General features: G+C 37.7%; 2 protein-coding genes across 3 annotated transcripts in view; one reads left to right on the top strand and one right to left on the bottom strand.

The window, feature by feature from the left end:
• LOC101855300 (protein flp) overlaps positions 1–738 on the bottom strand; it is a gene marked incomplete in the record, with an annotated part of 14,664 nt that extends 13,926 nt beyond the window's left edge. Inside the window, 1 exon segment of the mRNA XM_035973029.1 lies at positions 695–738.
• LOC101855064 (histone acetyltransferase KAT7) lies at positions 688–16,659 on the top strand. 2 transcript variants are annotated; one of them, XM_035973027.1, is made up of 13 exons: positions 688–957; positions 3,143–3,245; positions 3,894–4,238; positions 4,649–4,731; positions 5,589–5,675; positions 6,013–6,219; positions 7,565–7,801; positions 8,407–8,496; positions 9,156–9,296; positions 10,990–11,083; positions 11,968–12,114; positions 12,803–12,909; positions 14,311–16,659. In XM_035973027.1, the coding sequence occupies exons 1-13, from the start codon at positions 934–936 to the stop codon at positions 14,425–14,427; spliced, it is 1,782 nt and encodes a 593-aa protein (XP_035828920.1). In that variant the 5' UTR covers positions 688–933; the 3' UTR covers positions 14,428–16,659. The 2 variants fall into 2 exon arrangements, with proteins under 2 accessions (XP_035828920.1, XP_035828921.1); XM_035973028.1 differs by having other exon boundaries at positions 690–957; positions 7,604–7,801.
• Positions 16,660–17,079: the final 420 nt, after the last annotated feature.

Genomic DNA, 17,079 nt, shown 5'->3' with positions numbered 1-17,079 from the left:
GAAATAAAGAGAGAGAGAGAGAGAGAGAGAGAGAGAGAGAGAGAGAGAGAGAGAGAGAGAGAGAGAGGCATTCTTTCACAACCTTCTACTTCTGTGCCGCCGCGAGAGCATAAAAAGCGCGCAAAAATAACGTCAACAAAGCGAAGAAAGAACCGCACTCGCGCCTGGCGCCTGGCAGCGTTGGCCAGCGCATTGGGCCAGCGGTCTGGGCAAGTTATTTTTAGACTAGTGTTATTTTTCGATCCGATGCCAGGTTCTTGTTTCATTGATCAACTGTAGCGTTGCCATCACAATGTGAATTTTGTGTAGGATTCCTTACAAAAATTTTCCTCTCTATATTGTGTATTGAGATGGATTGTTTCTATTTATCTAATACAAAAGCAGTAGTTAAGATCACAGACTCTGTTAAATACAAGTGTGCTTTATTTCTACAAGATTGAATTGATACAAAGTTAATGATAGGCAAATGGCGGGCGGGTACATTATTGGCAAATGGTCAATTTTCTCTTGGCTTAATCATTTCATAATATTTATAAATCATTAGGCGTACCCATCATGACGTGTCCTGCAAGTCTTTTTGTAGGTACAATTTGACACAGACACAAGGAGGTTAAGCCTAACGCACATTTTAAAATACATGTACATATATATAATAATCATTCTTTCTGACTTTCTGAACTAAAGGAAGACCAACCTGGCAATAAGCTAGCCCAGGCCTATTTGCTGCTTTCCCAACCGTCGACGGGAAGTTGGGGGAAGCAACTCTGTTACAAACATTACTGTTTACTATGCCGGAAGCAAGAGAAATTAGCGCCGACGTCTGCATTTAGCAAAAATAAGCCATTATTTGTTGAAATATTACCTTGAAAATTGCTCTTTTTGCAAGATCTGCATTAGCATCGAATACGGCGAATTGAACATCATACTATTCTGATGTTAAAAATGAAACGAAGAAAGGTAATTGCGTCTCACCTTCTGGTCTTTCCCGTCTTTCTCTGTCACAACATGACCGAATTCACGAACAAAACAACAATGGTCGCCACCACGGACTGTAGCCTACTGTAATTGTTTGACAATGGACAGAGCCGTCTTATTCTATTACTTAACTGTCAATAATTTTGTGGTGTTGATATAGATCTAGTCTAGGATTCTTGCTCTAGATCTAGATCTACATCTAGTCTAGTCTAGCTATCTATCTCAATGAAGTCAATGGCCTACTCATTGTGAAGACCTCCACTGTCACTGTGGACCAAACAATGTGAGGCCCAACTTCCTAACCCTAACCATTCAATTTCATTTCAAAGAAATCAACTGAGGAGTGTGAGGAATAGAGATCCAGATCTAAGGTCTAGTAGTGAACTGTCCTCCCATGATAGTACTTGGAAGTTTTGTTACAACAGTTTATTGCTAGATCTAGACTCTAGACTAGAGTAGAGCCTAGAATAAAAATCCTAGATCTAAGAAACCTGGAGGCCTACTTTCCCTAGCCTCCTAGCCTAGGGCCACATGTACATTCCAACCAGGCGATTGTGCGTGTGTGTGGGCGTGCGTGCGTGCATGCATTTGTGTGTGTGTGTGTGTATGTGTGCAAGTGGCATGGAGGTGTGGGGGAGGGGGACTTGCAAGCATGTGTGTGTATGTGTAAACTTGTAATATTTAAGTCCCATGGAAAGCAGCCTTAATTCAAATTCAAGTCAGTTGTGTGTTGGTTCGGCTCAGGCAAGCTCTCACACCTATTGGTGTGGCAAAAAAACATGCGAGGCGTCTAGCCCTTGAAAATGAAAACTGCGCATTTTAAAATACTTCTAGTGCGAAGATCTCTTTGAAACTTTCAGTATTTCTCAAAAAATCATTTTGACAGACTGCTATGCAAAGCTTATGAATCAGATTAACGAGTAAATTTCCTCTTTGGAAACTGGTGGCACAGAGTTCCCCACGTCGTATGGATACGATAGTAAACTACGGATAGGGATAATGAATTTCTCTGTCCATCTCGGTCCATCTCGGTAAAAATAGGTACCGAAATCATTGACACTTCACTATCACATCCTTCCTTTTCTTTTTGTTTCTCGTAAGTCTCAGGTCACTATTACTTTCAGTGACTTTGTACAGTGTCAGTCCAGCAATAAGTACAAGTATACAATAATTGAATTATGGCCGTCGTTATTCGGACTCAATATGAAAAAATGTTATTCGGACTCTGGTCCGGAAAAAAGGAAGTGTCTTCGTTCTATAGATCTAACGTTCAGTGCTTCCAATTTTCCGCCATTCTTTAGTTTCCCCCACACCTTTTCTGCCGATCCGATGCCCGCCGCCTCATTGATACGCTCCCCCCCCCCCCCCCCAAGGAGTTTAGAACTACTTTTAATCTCCTTGCCCCCCCACCCCCCATGTTTCCCACCTTCTTTGTTGTAGAAAAAGATAAAATTGAAGATTAGCAGACCACCTGGCACCTGCATATTATTATTATGAGCTGTGTAAAAAAAAAAGAAGACCGATTCGTTCAAATACACAAGCCTGTGTCATATCGATTGTTTACCAAGACAAAGTTGTGTTTCTGTGTAGAGCTGAGCATACGGCAACTTTTGATTCCATAGACCAGCGCACAATTCATTACGTAGATCTACGTCAAGACTAGCTTATTATTGTAATAATGATCAGTTGCCGGGGGGAAAAAGACTGACACGTATGCGACGTTCAACGCCCGGACCGATAGTACCCCCCCACCCCCCTCCCCGACACGCACACAGCCACACGTGTGCAGGCCGCCCATCCGACCCCGACACACGCTAACGAGCCATCTTTAATTGCTTCTGATGACCTCTTGACAAATAAACATTTATTAGAAGCGCTATAACTTTTCAGGCCGGCCTCAAATTCATCATAAGATTAAAACTCGGCTCCTGCACAAAACGCTTTTTTGCCCGAAGTGATCCCGGTCTCTACCCAGCCTGAGGCGAGTCACGAGTGAGGCAGGACAGGAAGCCGGAGTCACGAGTCACAGGAAGTGGGAAGTGATGTCATGCTGGACAAGAATCAGAGTCCGAATAACATTTTTTCATATTTGGACTCGAGTCCGAATAATCACTTCGTTTAATTATATATATATTCCCATCATAATCACTGTGTTTCTTCTCAACAGAGAGTGCGTGAGTCTGGGTCAGATGAAAGTGATCAGTCAGCAGAGAATGAAAGTGACTCTGAGCGTAGAACACGGGTCACAAGGTCTGCAGCGTCCACTACAGGTCAGTCACAGATTGCTAATATGTTTTTAAAATCTTTTACCCTTTGGATCTGACTCTCAGTATTTTTTTTTAATGTTATTTTTTAGGTGAAAGCATATATGTGAGGCAATGTGGTGAAATCAGGTGCTCGTCAAAATAATGAAGTTGAAGAAACCGGCACTTTTCCACCCGATTGGTAATATTTATTGAATTTTCGTTTTTTGGCTCAAGATACCTTTCTTTTCCTTATAAAAACACCTTTCCATGTGAATTTCACAGAAGAAACGTTGTTTAAAGGGACAAAATATGTAGTTATATCTTTTTCAAGGACTCTCAAGCTATTGAAATTGTCAAACTTTGGCAGCCATTTTCTCGCTAATTTTACCATTGAAACCGTCGACCCCTCCTCCTTCAATCGCAAATATATGTATGGACTTCTATTCAAATAAGCTTTAAGATGTTACTAATAACCCCAAATGCCCCAAAAATTGACAAGCGCCTGATTCCACCATGTCGTGACACATATGTGTGTGATTTCATCTCTACCATTGTTTGTCCTTTTTTTTCAATGTTCTGTGTTTTCTACAGGGAGGAATGGCATACATTTAGTACAACTTTTAGGCTTTATTATGTTCTGGAATTGTTAATGGTTAATTTTTGTTTTTTCAGCCACAGGTGGTTCACCATTGAAAGAGTCACCGCCTGTGAAAAGGAGAAGAATCATCAGGGAGCCTGTACAGCTTGAATCAGACTCAGAAGATGCAGCAGAGTGTGGGGCCAGTAAAGGAGGTGTGAAAGGCAAGAGCTCATATAAGGGGAAAGTGAAACTCTCAGGAAAGAGATCCACACAAGCAAAGGCAAAAGCTCCTGTCTTGTCGAATGGAGAATGCAATGAGGATGAAGACTCTGAAGATGGTCAGTCTTTGGTGGGATATGCAGAACGGAGAGTGATACCAAAAACAAATTATGATGAAACAAGCGCACACTGCCCACTCCCAGGCTGTGATTCCAAAGGTTTGTAATTTTGTATAACACTCCTCAAAATTTTCCCACTTAACTGGGGGGTATTTCGTACCCTGAACAATAATAATATGGTTATAGTTTTGACTGTGTTGCAAATGGCACTATTTTTCATGTGGTCAGCTATGTTTTATTTTATGTTCACATACTTGCAGAAAGTGTCTATATGGTGTTTGAAATGATCAATTTATTAATTAGAAAAATCTCTTCCTTGTAATTTTGTCTTTTGATCAAGGTGCTTATATATTGTGTATTGATTGAATATAAATGATGGAAGAAGTTGTATGATACTCACGATGAACAGGAATGCTGTACAAATAATTGTCTCATTTTTTGAAGGAGTCCTGTGAATATGAATGCTATTGCTTATATTTTGATAGATTTACTGTTTTCTTTATTTTCAGGACACTTAAGTGGACGTCATGAATCTCATAGGACTCTCACATCTTGCCCCCTCTTTCACAACACAACTGCAGAAGAATGCAAAGTAAGCATCAGTGAAACAGAGAAATTTGCAGTTTCAGGGGCAGAGAAAGTTTCCTCCTTTTCCTCATTTATTCTCTCTCTGTCATTGTCTCTTCTGTCTACAATACAGCAATACCAACTGCTTCCTATGCTCAGGCTGTATTTTGTGGTCCTATAAAAATTCTTCTCTTTCAGCTCTTTGTTATTATCACCACTGAGGCACACTTTTATAACCTGTGTTACTTTTATCTGAATTCACTTGTTTTCTCTTGATCATTGGTCATTTCAACTCATGTGAAGTTGGTGTTGTACAATTGGCCACTTTTAAGGACAAGGGAGCTATCCCGAAAATGCTGTTTTGAGAAAATCGAAGGTAAAGTTTTTGCCCTTCGTTCAGTCTCTTCAAAAGACAAGGAGAGTTTTTTCTATAACCAAACAAAACACACCAATGAATCCAAACTTCTCCTATAGGTAGGGCCATGCCCATTTTTGGTGTAGGTCAAAATTTCTGGAAACCCCCGCAATGTGAGTTAGCCCGCTTGTCCTTAAAAGCGACCAGTTGTAGGTGTTGAAGAATATCAAAGAAAAGGGTTGGTTTCTGATTATTTTTTTGGAGGAAATCCTACTGTCATCTTGGAGGAGTAAGAAATCTGTTGAGCAATTTTTTTCCCTTTTGAGAAGGGCCTGGTGTTGTAATGTATTTTCTTTTTCTTTTTTTTTCAAGTAAGTTAGTAGTTAGTAAGCGTTTATTCAGTGTTTAAAAGGCCATTGGCCCACATTATAAAAAACACACGTTTTATAGAGTCTCTGACAACGGCATATATCATAAATGACATGTATATCAACATTTTATTTTATGTTCCTTTTTTTTTTTTGAAGCGTCGCTTTGAGAACAGACTGAAACATGTAGAAGAGAGGAAAAAGGTGGTTGCTGAGCTAAAGGATCGTAGAGGCTTAAGGCATCAGGTAAAATTTGTCTATTTATTCTTTGTTTTCTTCGAAATGTGACAATTGTCTTAAGATTTGTACCTGGCTTGACAAGGCAAGGCAAAGACTCTCGTTAAAGAATGGCGATTGTTGTTTCTTTTGCAATTATTTGAAAGTATTTCGCAAGCTGCAATTTGACTAATAGGTTTTTGTTTGTGATGAAGATCATGTGCTTGTCTTATGATTTTTTTAGTGGAGACAATTTCTATTAAAGCGGGTGCTTTTTTTTGCTTTTTTTCTCATAATCTCTGTAATTATTCCTCACCGTTTATCTTTCAATTTTCTCCCCTGTCACTTTTGTACAAAAACCAAACAGGTCTTGAGTGAAGCTCAAAAGGAGAAACACGACAGAATTATAAAAGCCCGTAGCAAAAAACCTGAAATTACTGATGAGCTGAAAGAAAAGCACAGAAAGCACAAAGAAGAATATGGCAACACAAGGCAGCCTCTTGTCACTGGACTAACATCGGATTACGACTATGAGCTCTTCAAGGAGGCTCAGTCCAGGGCATGTGAATTACTGGTAAGCTTTACCATTACTTTCATTTGTTTGTTGGGGTGTTTTTATCGTTTGTGAGTCATTGTAGTGAAATCAAGCGGTCGTCATAATAATGAAATCTGAGAAATTTGCATTTTTCAACCAGTTTTGGAATTTTTTTTCCCATTTTTTTTTTGGGCTTGTATGTCCATTCAAAGGCACCATTATATGTGAATTTTAAAAGTGGAAAAACGTCGATTAAAGGCACAAAAAATGTAATTTTGCAGTTTCCAAGGACTCTTCAGCTATGGAAGTCATTAAACTATGGCGGCTATTTTCTCGCTACTTTTACTTCTGAAACCAGGTGTTCACCACCTTCGTCAACTGCAAATATTTCAATTTGTATGCAAGATAAACATATATTTTTTTCATCAAAAGCAAGACAAATGAGCAACCTTTAAGATGATACCAATAACTCCATATGCCCAAAAATTGACGAGCGCCTGATTCCACTGTGTCGTGACACATTTAGTTTTGAAATGTCTTTTAAAGCATTCTCATAATTTTTCTTTTGAGATTATTGTCATTGCTACGTCATTAGTGTGGTGTCAGTTTGGAGACATGATTTAGTAAATAGGAAAAGTTTCTGTAATTTTATTGAATTGTGCAGACGAGGATGTTCAGGTGAGGGACAAGTGCTACTATTTTACTATTATAAAAATTTGTACGCTAACGTAAGGAACGTTTGGAGTAATTGGAGAGTTAACATTTCGTCACTTTTTCTGCAGTACTTGAAACTGTCTGAAATGGAACAAGTTTTCTCCTTTAGTTTTGATGAGCTGTATTGCCTTTTGTGATGCTCCTTGTTTAATGTAATTTTAGATAGACCATGAATAATGTTCTGTTGTCAAAATTAGACCATGGCTCCTTTCATGAACATATGCTCTTGTTAACATAGCTCATCATTTTGTTGTTGCTGTATGATTTGTTAAAAATGTTTTCTCTAAAGACACTATCATTTTACTCTTGTCCCGTTCTTTTAGTACCAGTAAAAATGATTAAAATATTACTGTTTTAGTAAAAACCTCATTATTGTCATGTCCTGAAACATGGATTATTGATGATTTTTCTTGACTATGATGATTTTGTTGTTGTCTTAATGCTTTACTTTTGTCTTTTTTTAAAAATGCAATCATTGGAATGAAAGGTAAATATTGTGTGTCTGTTGTTGCACTTTGAATTTCATTTAGTATTCTCAAATGTCAATCCTGCGCAGAGCATGGGCATTGTATAAAAAGATTGAAGTGTATAAAGAATTTTATTTTTTAATGTGTTATTCATCACAATTTCTATCTCTTTTTTTTTTCTTTGAATTGCTTATGTTGTGTAGAAAGGATTGGGAATGTATTCCTTTTCCTTATGCCAACAGGAGCATCAGCTTACTCAGCATTTTGCCAAGTCAGATCTCCAAGAGTACCGCATCAAGAAACTGGAGATTGGTCGCTTTGAGATCAACACCTGGTATTCTTCACCATATCCAGAGGAGTATGCAAGGTTGCCCAAAATCTATCTATGTGAGTTCTGCTTGAAGTACATGAGGACAGCTACCATTCTTCGAAGGCACATGGTATGTATGACACAATCAGAATTGTGTACTTCCTTCCGCTTTGAATGTTGCCCAGATATGTATTTTGTGCATCATTTTTGTATATTTATGGTCTGTTGTGGATTTTTTAAATCCAGGGTTTCCATTGTAATGAGGAAAGAAGGTTACTTTTTTGTTTTGTTTCCTTGTCTCCGAGATAATGTTTTGATGAGTATTTAATTATTAATGTTATTGTGCCTATTTACAAATGAATTTTCTTCAGTTACTGTTTTGTGGAGATGAAATTGTACTGCAAGACCAATACGTTCGGAAATGCTTTGTCAATTTTGTTGCAGATAGACCACTGAATGTTCTTACAGACTTATAATTGGCAAATGGTGATGATAGCTTTAATAAGTCCCCCCCCCCTCCCCCCAACATATTTAGGGGTGGGGGGAGGGATTAGTCCTTTAATATCTGGGCCTGTCAACCTTACTCCTATTGTGTAAAGACAAATTGTATGTACAAGGATTTTGTAGCCTCAGAAGAACAATTTATTTCAAAGAGAGACTTGCATTCTATTTATGTTGTCTTCATGGAATACCCTCAATTCTTTTGACATTGTCTTTTTTTCTGGAATTAAACAGGCAAAATGCCTATGGCGCCATCCCCCAGGAGATGAAATCTACAGAAAAGGGGCCATTTCTTTTTTTGAAGTCGATGGGAAAAAAAATAAGGTATACCTATCTGCCATTGACTAATGATTGGCATTTTGATTGTCATGTACAGAAAGCACATCTTTGATATGATGCATTCATTTTTACAGCACCCATCACTGGGTTCTACTCTTTGTTTTGTTTTATTTTTATCTGTTACAGAATTTTAGACACAAAGATAAGTTTGTCTTGCTTATCTGTTGCATTTTTTTTTTCTAGTTTTTGTTTTACATCTGTTGCTCACATTCTTAAAATCATTTTTAAGAGTAAAAGCAAATGTTATCATTCATACCCTGGTGTTGAACACTGCTCCTATAGTGGTATCTTGTACATTAATTACTTGTAGAAACTGACTTGTATCTTGCTTACTAGCCATTATGGCATCTGGCGTTTAGGGCAGCAACAAAGGATCTCCATCTCTGTCTGTTTTGGGCCATCTTGGTCAATGTCCCCCACGAATGGTTGACTTGTATCTGGCTCCTGGATAATGGAGGCATGGAAAAAAGAGCAGCAAATATACAATGCAGCTGGTTTTTTGTCTTACACAGTTTTGTTTATTTTATTGCATAGTGCACTTAAAGGCAGTTAAAATATGCGTCATATAGTTCACTCTCTTTCTACATCTCTAAACAATACCGTGCTGTCTTCCTGACTAACACACATAATATCCAATGTTTCAGGTTTACTGTCAGAATCTGTGTCTCCTTGCCAAGTTGTTTCTGGATCACAAAACCTTGTACTTTGATGTCGAGCCCTTTTTGTTCTATGTGATGACAGAGAATGACAGCTGTGGGTGTCATATCGTGGGTTACTTCTCTAAGGTAAACCATGGTTGTGTCTGATTTCTTTTTTTTTTTTTTTGGGGGGGGGGGGGCGGGGGGGGGAGGGGGTGGTTTTTTGGGTGTTTGGGGGGGGGGGGGGCGGAGAAAAGAGTACTTGCTATTAACCGTTCTAGCCCCAGCCATCCCTGACCTCAGTCCCAGCCAATATGTCAGTATTTCAGAAAAAGAGGAATGCGTTCTAAAAAGTAATGTAGTATCTTTGTAATCAGGTTTAGATAATAACATATATCATTGTTTAAAGCTAAGTGAACAAATTTTATGAAAATTAAAGTTTAATTAGGTTCACTAATTTAAAAAAATGCTGAAATGCAGTACCCCTGTAACTGAGAATATACGCTCTTGGGACGGTGGCAGGTACAAGCGCTGCTGAAAATATACGCGTTTGGGGCTGGAAGGGTTAAATAATCTAGTCAATCTGTCACTTTTGCATTTTTTGTAATACCGGTATCTAGATTTGTTGTTGTGTTTTGTTTTTCAGGTGAAATTATAGAGATAGTAAAATAATAGTTACAATTTCTCTGAGTTTGTCGAGATGATTTTAGGTTTTGGGATATATTTGTGTTGTTTTGATTTCTAAGAAGGATCCCATTTAGAACCAAGATAGAAGAAGATAAAGGAGAGGGGGTTTGTGGATATTTATGAATAAATATCCACAAAAAAAACAATTACATTGTGAAGAAAGAAAGTATTTTGAATTTTGTTGAAAGCTTTTAGAAGCGTTTTGTTTATTTTGTTAGAAGGCTAAGAGAAATACCAGGCTTTTGTATAATCTAAATAGGGTAAGAGATATAGCTCTTTGATAAGATGTAACTGAAGCTCTCATTTCAATAATATAAATAAGCTTTGCAGAATGGTTTAAATGTATATGCCAGAGAGGATATCCTCAATGGTTGATGAATGCATTTGTCTTTTTAGGCAAGTTTTGTTGATAGAATATAGAATAAAAATGGTACTTCAACCTGAAATATAGTCCAATCAGCGTTGTGTTTTCAGTTGCTGAGGGGTGATATGCTGCTAAAGGACCCTTTAATTTCTGTTGCATGTTTGTCCTTCTTAGTAGGGAACTAGCAACTAAAAGAAATGGGTGCCAATTGTACACATTAAATTAGACACATTTGACAACTTTCCAGACATCTTATTTACAGTCCTATATGCTGAAAACATTGTTTTGGTCTCTACTCTGTTGAATTTTTTATTTGTTTGTGGCATGTGTTCATGTGTGAGGCACTCGAGTTGTGGTTAATTCCCAAAGTTCAGTTTGGCTAGTCTTAGGCTAATTAATAGTGTGGACATTTGATGGTAATGAAACATACTCTTTCTTGATGTACCTTCAATGTTTGAGTATTTTGCCACATTTAATAACTGATTTCTGTCAGGTTAATGTTTGGTGTAGGGCACAGCTCTTGCAACACAATAAGGTCATACGAGTGCTGAAGATAAGAGGTGTTACGAGAGAGTATCAAACACAATAAAGGAGGAGGAGAGATCCGGACGTTACATGCTTGATAGGAAAGAAAGAGCAAACCACACCAGAGTACACGCCAACCACCCGCGGTGTAATGTACTGGCCCACATGATTACAGAGGGTTTATAAAGTAGTTAGCAGGGACCTTTTAACTCATACATTTGTTAGTGATAATCAATTTAGCTATTCATTTCTCTTTTTTTCCAGGAGAAGAACTCTTTCTTAAACTACAATGTATCCTGCATTCTGACGTTGCCACAGTACATGAGACAGGGCTTTGGAAAGATGTTAATAGACTTCAGTAAGTACGGAGTGAGAGACTGTCAGTTATTGATATGTGTGAGCCAAAATAGGTCTTGTCTGATAAAAAATTTTGTGTGTGAAACAATGCTGTGAATTGTTTATGTTTATGTGCTGATGTATGATTAACTTGCTCGACATCCTAGAGCTGGGGGCTCAGATCATTATAGATTGCTTTCTACCACCACGACAGTTGTGACTAATTGACGACAAGTCTTGCTATCGCTACTTCTTTCGACTATATCTACAACATGAAAATGAAGATAAACATAAATCCATCCCACTTTATTGGTCCTCTTGGGAAATTTGTTTCATAATCACACAAATACATTAATGCATAATTGCACGAGTAATACACAATATTACAAACATTCACAATTCAGACACCATTGCTGTTCACCACTGTGCGGCGTCCTGTTTTTGAGCTAGGATTATCAGGTGTTGCTCAAGGACACTCCCTAGTCACGACTCACATTAACTTGACATTCTGAGCCTGAGCTCACCAGCCTGCTTTGAACCTGTACTGAAGAGTGGATGCTCGAATTTTCTTAAAATGTGGAATTGAAAAACAATGGCTCAATTCTGGAGTACTTTATAATGATACATAACGATCAAAACCTATGACTGTACTTCTTTCCATCATGTTCTTGAAATTATCGAATGCTACTTCAGTTTAAATTTTGAGGGCTGGAGAGTTTCTTTTTTTTACCTCTAAAATTTGACCCATATGGTCGGCGCTAGGTTGACAGAAAGATAGATAGGTAGATAGATATGTTAAAATTCTTGATTGTAAGTATTATTGCAGCACCGTAAATCCATGCTTGAAAATTCCCACTTTGCTATAGTTTTATTCTGAGACCATGTGAATATTTTTTTTTTTTTCAGGTTATTTGTTGAGCAAGAAGGAAGATAAAGTGGGTTCCCCTGAGCGACCCTTGTCAGATCTGGGTTTACTATCCTACAGAAGTTATTGGAAAGATGTCCTACTAGAATATCTGCACAAATATAAGGGTCAGGAAATATGTATTAAAGGTGAGCTTCTTTCATTCATGTCAATATTATGAGGAAGAAAGGATAAAAGATAACTGCATCAGCATGAAATGCATATGAGAAGGAGAATTATTAGCTCAACTATTTTAGAAAAGGAAGAGCAAATATATGTTTTTTTAAATGCTGTTTTTTGTTTGAAAGATTGCAGCAAGATAAATAAAGTTTTTCTATTTGCTTTGAGACAATGACAGTTTCAGTCATAATGTGTATTCTAGACTAGTGGTATAAAGAAGCTGCTAAGCTTCCTGTGATATTGTCATGTTGTGTAAAAGAAAAACCTCGAGATGTCATCTCTGACTCAAAGGTTGACCAGTTATGACCCTCCATCCTTCACGGTCGCGAGCTGCCGTTACACATTCTGCTATACCCAGGCCAGTCCATTTTTTAATGTTATCCATCCATTTTCCTCTTTGACTACTCCTGGCTCTCCTGTCCCACATCCTTCCTTCAAGCACTTCTTTCACAACGATCTGGTGTCGTTTAAAGTGACTAAAGTATTGTGTTTAATTTTTCTACATTTTATTTTATTAAGTTTTGAAATACTTTTTTAAAATCCCAAAACTGTATAGAATGTGTCTTGATCTGTTTGGTTATGTTGTCCCATTTAATCAAAAGACTGCACGTCATGAATTTGTAACTGATTTTTCTGTTTTTCTTTTTTAATTCTCAGATGTTAGTCAAGAAACTGCAATCAACGCGAATGATATTGTTAGCACACTCCAAGCATTGGGAATGCTGAAGTACTGGAAAGGAAAGCATCTGGTTCTGAAAAAACAGGTAACTATTGGGTAGTTAATTTATGGCCTTTTGTTGTACATTTTCACAATTTTAGCTGTACTGTTTTCTACAGAAGAAATACCATAATGGTAAAAAATGAGATAGACACTGTGACAGACGTACTTCGTGTGAAGTGTGACTTTTTTTGGATTTTGGATTCACATAGTCCTGCAACTGGCAAATATGTACAGCAACTCCCCTTGGCATAACGTTGTGCCTACCTGCAAAGTACAGTGATGACCTAGTAAAGAAAGAAATGTGCCTCCCTTAGCACTCTTTAATATAATAATAATAACAACAATGCAGATAATTTGCATAGTGCCCACTGCTGTACAATACAGCTCTAGGCACTTTGCAAAACTTTCATCTAAACACAAGATGCAAGAGAATGAACACATGTTGCATTCACATATATTCATTTATGGCTGAACAAAAATGTAATGTTGAATCCCTTGTTAGACTGATAGCAGCAGGATACTTCACAATAGGAAAGTTGAAATCCTTTGCTTTGCCTTGCGTCTCTATGGTGATTGCTCAGAAAGATGTCACAGTTTCACCTTTACTCAGTATTGTGCTTAGTCTTATGTTCCTTTCCTACCCTTCTATTTCACTTCCATGTTTTGGGTGGCTGACAGGCACTTTTTTGGATCTGTTTCATCTACTTATTTTCAGTGTTCTTATTGCTCATATTGTGCCGGAACAACATAGGGCGAACTGCTGCTTTTTCTTTCCTCCTCCTTACAATCGTCATTTTCCTCTACTTCTCTTGTATGTTTCTCACTGTCTAGTGAACTGCTATTTCCGGGGGTGCCTTGATAGTCGAAGCAGACTTTGTGCTGTTAAGGCTAGAGAGGAGAGCAGAGTAAGCCTGATTCCCCATTTGGATTTCTTGGCTGACATCCACCCCTTGGCGCTCAAATGATCTTATGCAGTTGCGAGGGCCGTAAAACCTTACTACAACTAAACTTACTTTCTCCTCCTTTTTTTTGTTGCGTTTGTTACTCTCTTGTAACACTTCTAATCTTCGGCACTTATATAACCTTATTGTGTTGCAAGTGCCTTAAAACAGTTTCTAAAACAAATGTTTCATACTTTTATGGGTGGGCAAACATGTAATGTCCTTATCTCTCCTCCTTTTGTCTGTTTTTTGCTCTGATGTAACACCTCTACTCTTTGGGACTCAAATGACCTATTTGTGTTGCAAGTGCTGTAAAACTCTTACTAAAACTAATATACTTCTTGTGGACTTTCTATGACCATTACTTATTCAATGTTTTCGTATTTTGAAACCTATGTTATCTTTTGTTGACAGGGGTTTTAGTGTCTTCATGTACATAACCTTTTAGGATGTTAGAAGAACTATGTTGGCAGTAAGAGATGAAACAACTATATATTTTTCAGGAGCTGATCGATGAGTTTTTGGAAAAGAAAGCCAGCCGTTCTCCTGACCTGGCAAACAAGGTCATTGACCCAACGTGTCTGAAGTGGATACCGCAAGGGAAGAGGGGGTCTCCATAGGGAAAGTTGGCTGGTCTTAAAGCAATACTTGTTGGCTGAAGAAACAAAAGAGAAAATGGAGAAGCAGAGGAAACTATTTTCAATAAGAATGAAGGAACTCTACGGAAAGGAATTACAAAATTGTCATGTCTCTTTGTGTTGGTATGTTATAGTTAAGGAATTTAGGCAGCTTCTTTTAATGACATCTCCAATTAGTGACTTGAGTCCTGCTTGGTGAAGTATCTCACAATAATGTCGATTTTTGTAGGGTTTCAATAGGGTTTTTATATGCTTTTGTTAAAGCGCTCAGTTGTTCTGTCAGTCCCAAATAATAGAAATGTTTTTTATTTTTAGTACTGAGACCATAACACTGTCATCATGTTTTATATCAAGTCACGAAATCTGGTTTGAAATATTCTCGTGTGGTCTTGTTCATCTGACGTACAATTTTTCCTCATTGTGATTTGTTCAGGCCATTTCCCATTCCATTCCTTTACTTTAAGTCTTGTTTTGCATCTTGTAATTTCTGCTGTTTGTTATTTTTATGTCAAATTTCGATTTGTTTTACATTGTCAGCATTCAGTTTTCTTTCTTTTGAAAGTAATTTTCATGCAGATTTTCCCACTTTTCTTAAGTGAAACCATGACATTTCACTGTAACAGCATTTGATAATGCAGTGAATTGTCATCTATGCCAAAACCCAAAGCTGGAAGTGAATGCAATTATAGATTGTGTGAAGTACTGCTTTAAAATAAAATTTCACAAGCTCATCAGGAAGTTGAAATTTGGACAAGAACAGATTGATAGCATAAATTTTGCTGGTTCAATCGGCTAAATAGTCAGCAACCTTGATCTTGTCAGAAAATGTGGCCAGAGGGTGTTTAAGAAGTAAGGAAAAAATGTATCTGGTTTGCATCACAGAAACAGCTTTACTTTATCTTGATGTCTTGGCAAGATTTTGTTCAGTGACTTATTGTCTTGGTTTCCCCTTCTAGTGTAGCCATACCCTAAGTGATAAGGTCAACAATGTTGTAGAACTCAGTGACTGGTTTCATATCTGTGGGTAATAGGTATATGATATTTTATATATCTAGCTACTTTGGTGTCTCTTGTGTTGACTGTAGGTCAGTCTGTTTCATGTCATATTCCGGAGGATATTTTCTGCCTAGGTATGTGATGCACTGCAGATGTAAAGCCTTAGAAGTTGTGGGGCTGCTCTTATAGGGTCCCTTCCTGCTGCTTCTTTTCAGTGTTACCTATGTCTTTGTTCCTTGTGAGATGTAGGAGGTTGTCCTGCTCACTTGTTATATAAAGCCATCTGTCAACAACAACATGTTAAGTACTCTTCAACAGTGGTGGGTAAAGTGCAAATACAATATATATGGGCCCTGTGGCTACAACGCACTCGATTGCAGCTTTGACCAATACATATAAAAGCTCATACCTGCTCGGGGGTGAAGGATTCTTTTCGTTTCTGGAAGATATCCTCCCTCTGTTGGCCTTTTAATGCCAAATGATAGGGGAGGGAGCGGGAGGAAGGGGGAAGAGAAATTGCTGTCAAACTTTGGCTATTTTCCCTGTAGGTAATTACAGATTCATCGTTGTAGTGTAATGTTTTCTGAGGGTGTGTTTTCCTGTCTGTAATTGACACTTTTGTACCTTGAGATACAGAGAAAAGGAGGCATGAAGATGTTAATTACATTTTACTGTAATGCATATATAGATCACTGCATCGTTTGACTGAAGAAATGGGTTTTAAGTACTTCTCTTCGACTTATGTGAATAACTTTCTTTTGTAATAATATACCTTTGTTGTCGTACTGTGTATCTTTTTTTATTTCTATATGATTTATTGCCTTAGAAATGGTTTGAAACAGCACATTGTGAGGAGGAAAAAGCACAAAGAACAAGTTGGCATTTATTCTTCAATGGTCACCTTTCACTTGTATATATTGTTTTTTTTCTTATTTTGAGGTCATTTTATTGTATGGCAAGGTTTATTTGTGGCTGGGGAAGGGAGCTGATTCGTCAGTATTTGTCTATTGATGTACAGGAGTACAATTTGAAGCCCCCCTCACTCTCTTTCTCCTTTTTTCCTTTCTATTGTTTCTTTTCACTCATGACCTGCATTGTATTGCATTATAATGTTAGTTATTTAAGCATGGTTTGTCACCAATTTTATTTTTTTTCAACATGGCATCAGTTGTCTCAGTCTCAGTCACACAAATGAAATAAATACTTTTCAAAATTGAGGAACAGTTGTCTGTGTGGTTGTATGGTTCATATTTGGTCGCTTTTAAGCACAAGGGGGCTATCCCGAAAAATGTTTTGAGAAAATCGAAGGTAAAGTTTTTGGACCCTTGTTCAGTTTCTTCAAAAGACAAGGAGAGTTTTCTCTATAACCAAACAAATATATACACCACTGAAACCAAACTTCTCCTATAGTAATACACTTTTTGTGTAGGTCAAGATTTCTGGAAACTCCCGAAATTTGGGTTAGCCCGCTTGTCCCAGCGACTGTATAGTATTATTCAATGCCAACCATGGCGGGTCCAATCCTTGTATTTGTATGCTCCCTACTCGGACTGAAATTGATTAAAGTAAAGGCGCACATACTCTATATGTGCTCAATTCAGAAGCCGGGCTCCTATTACTATTATTCTTACGACATTT

The sequence above is a fragment of the Aplysia californica genome, unplaced genomic scaffold (assembly GCF_000002075.1).
Source record: "Aplysia californica isolate F4 #8 unplaced genomic scaffold, AplCal3.0 scaffold00955, whole genome shotgun sequence".
In the NCBI taxonomy this organism is placed as follows: domain Eukaryota; kingdom Metazoa; phylum Mollusca; class Gastropoda; order Aplysiida; family Aplysiidae; genus Aplysia; species Aplysia californica.
The sequence above is the reverse complement of the archived record's forward strand: the minus strand, read 5'-3'. Positions and strand labels throughout refer to the sequence as shown.

Bases quoted from the DNA above. Each gene is read 5' to 3' on its own strand.
- LOC101855064 (XM_035973027.1), top strand. From the start codon at position 934: ATGTTAAAAATGAAACGAAGAAAG. The intron at 3,246-3,893 runs GTCAGTCACAGA...TTGTTTTTTCAG, and splicing joins GTCTGCAGCGTCCACTACAG to CCACAGGTGGTTCACCATTG. The intron at 5,676-6,012 runs GTAAAATTTGTC...AAAACCAAACAG, and splicing joins GTAGAGGCTTAAGGCATCAG to GTCTTGAGTGAAGCTCAAAA.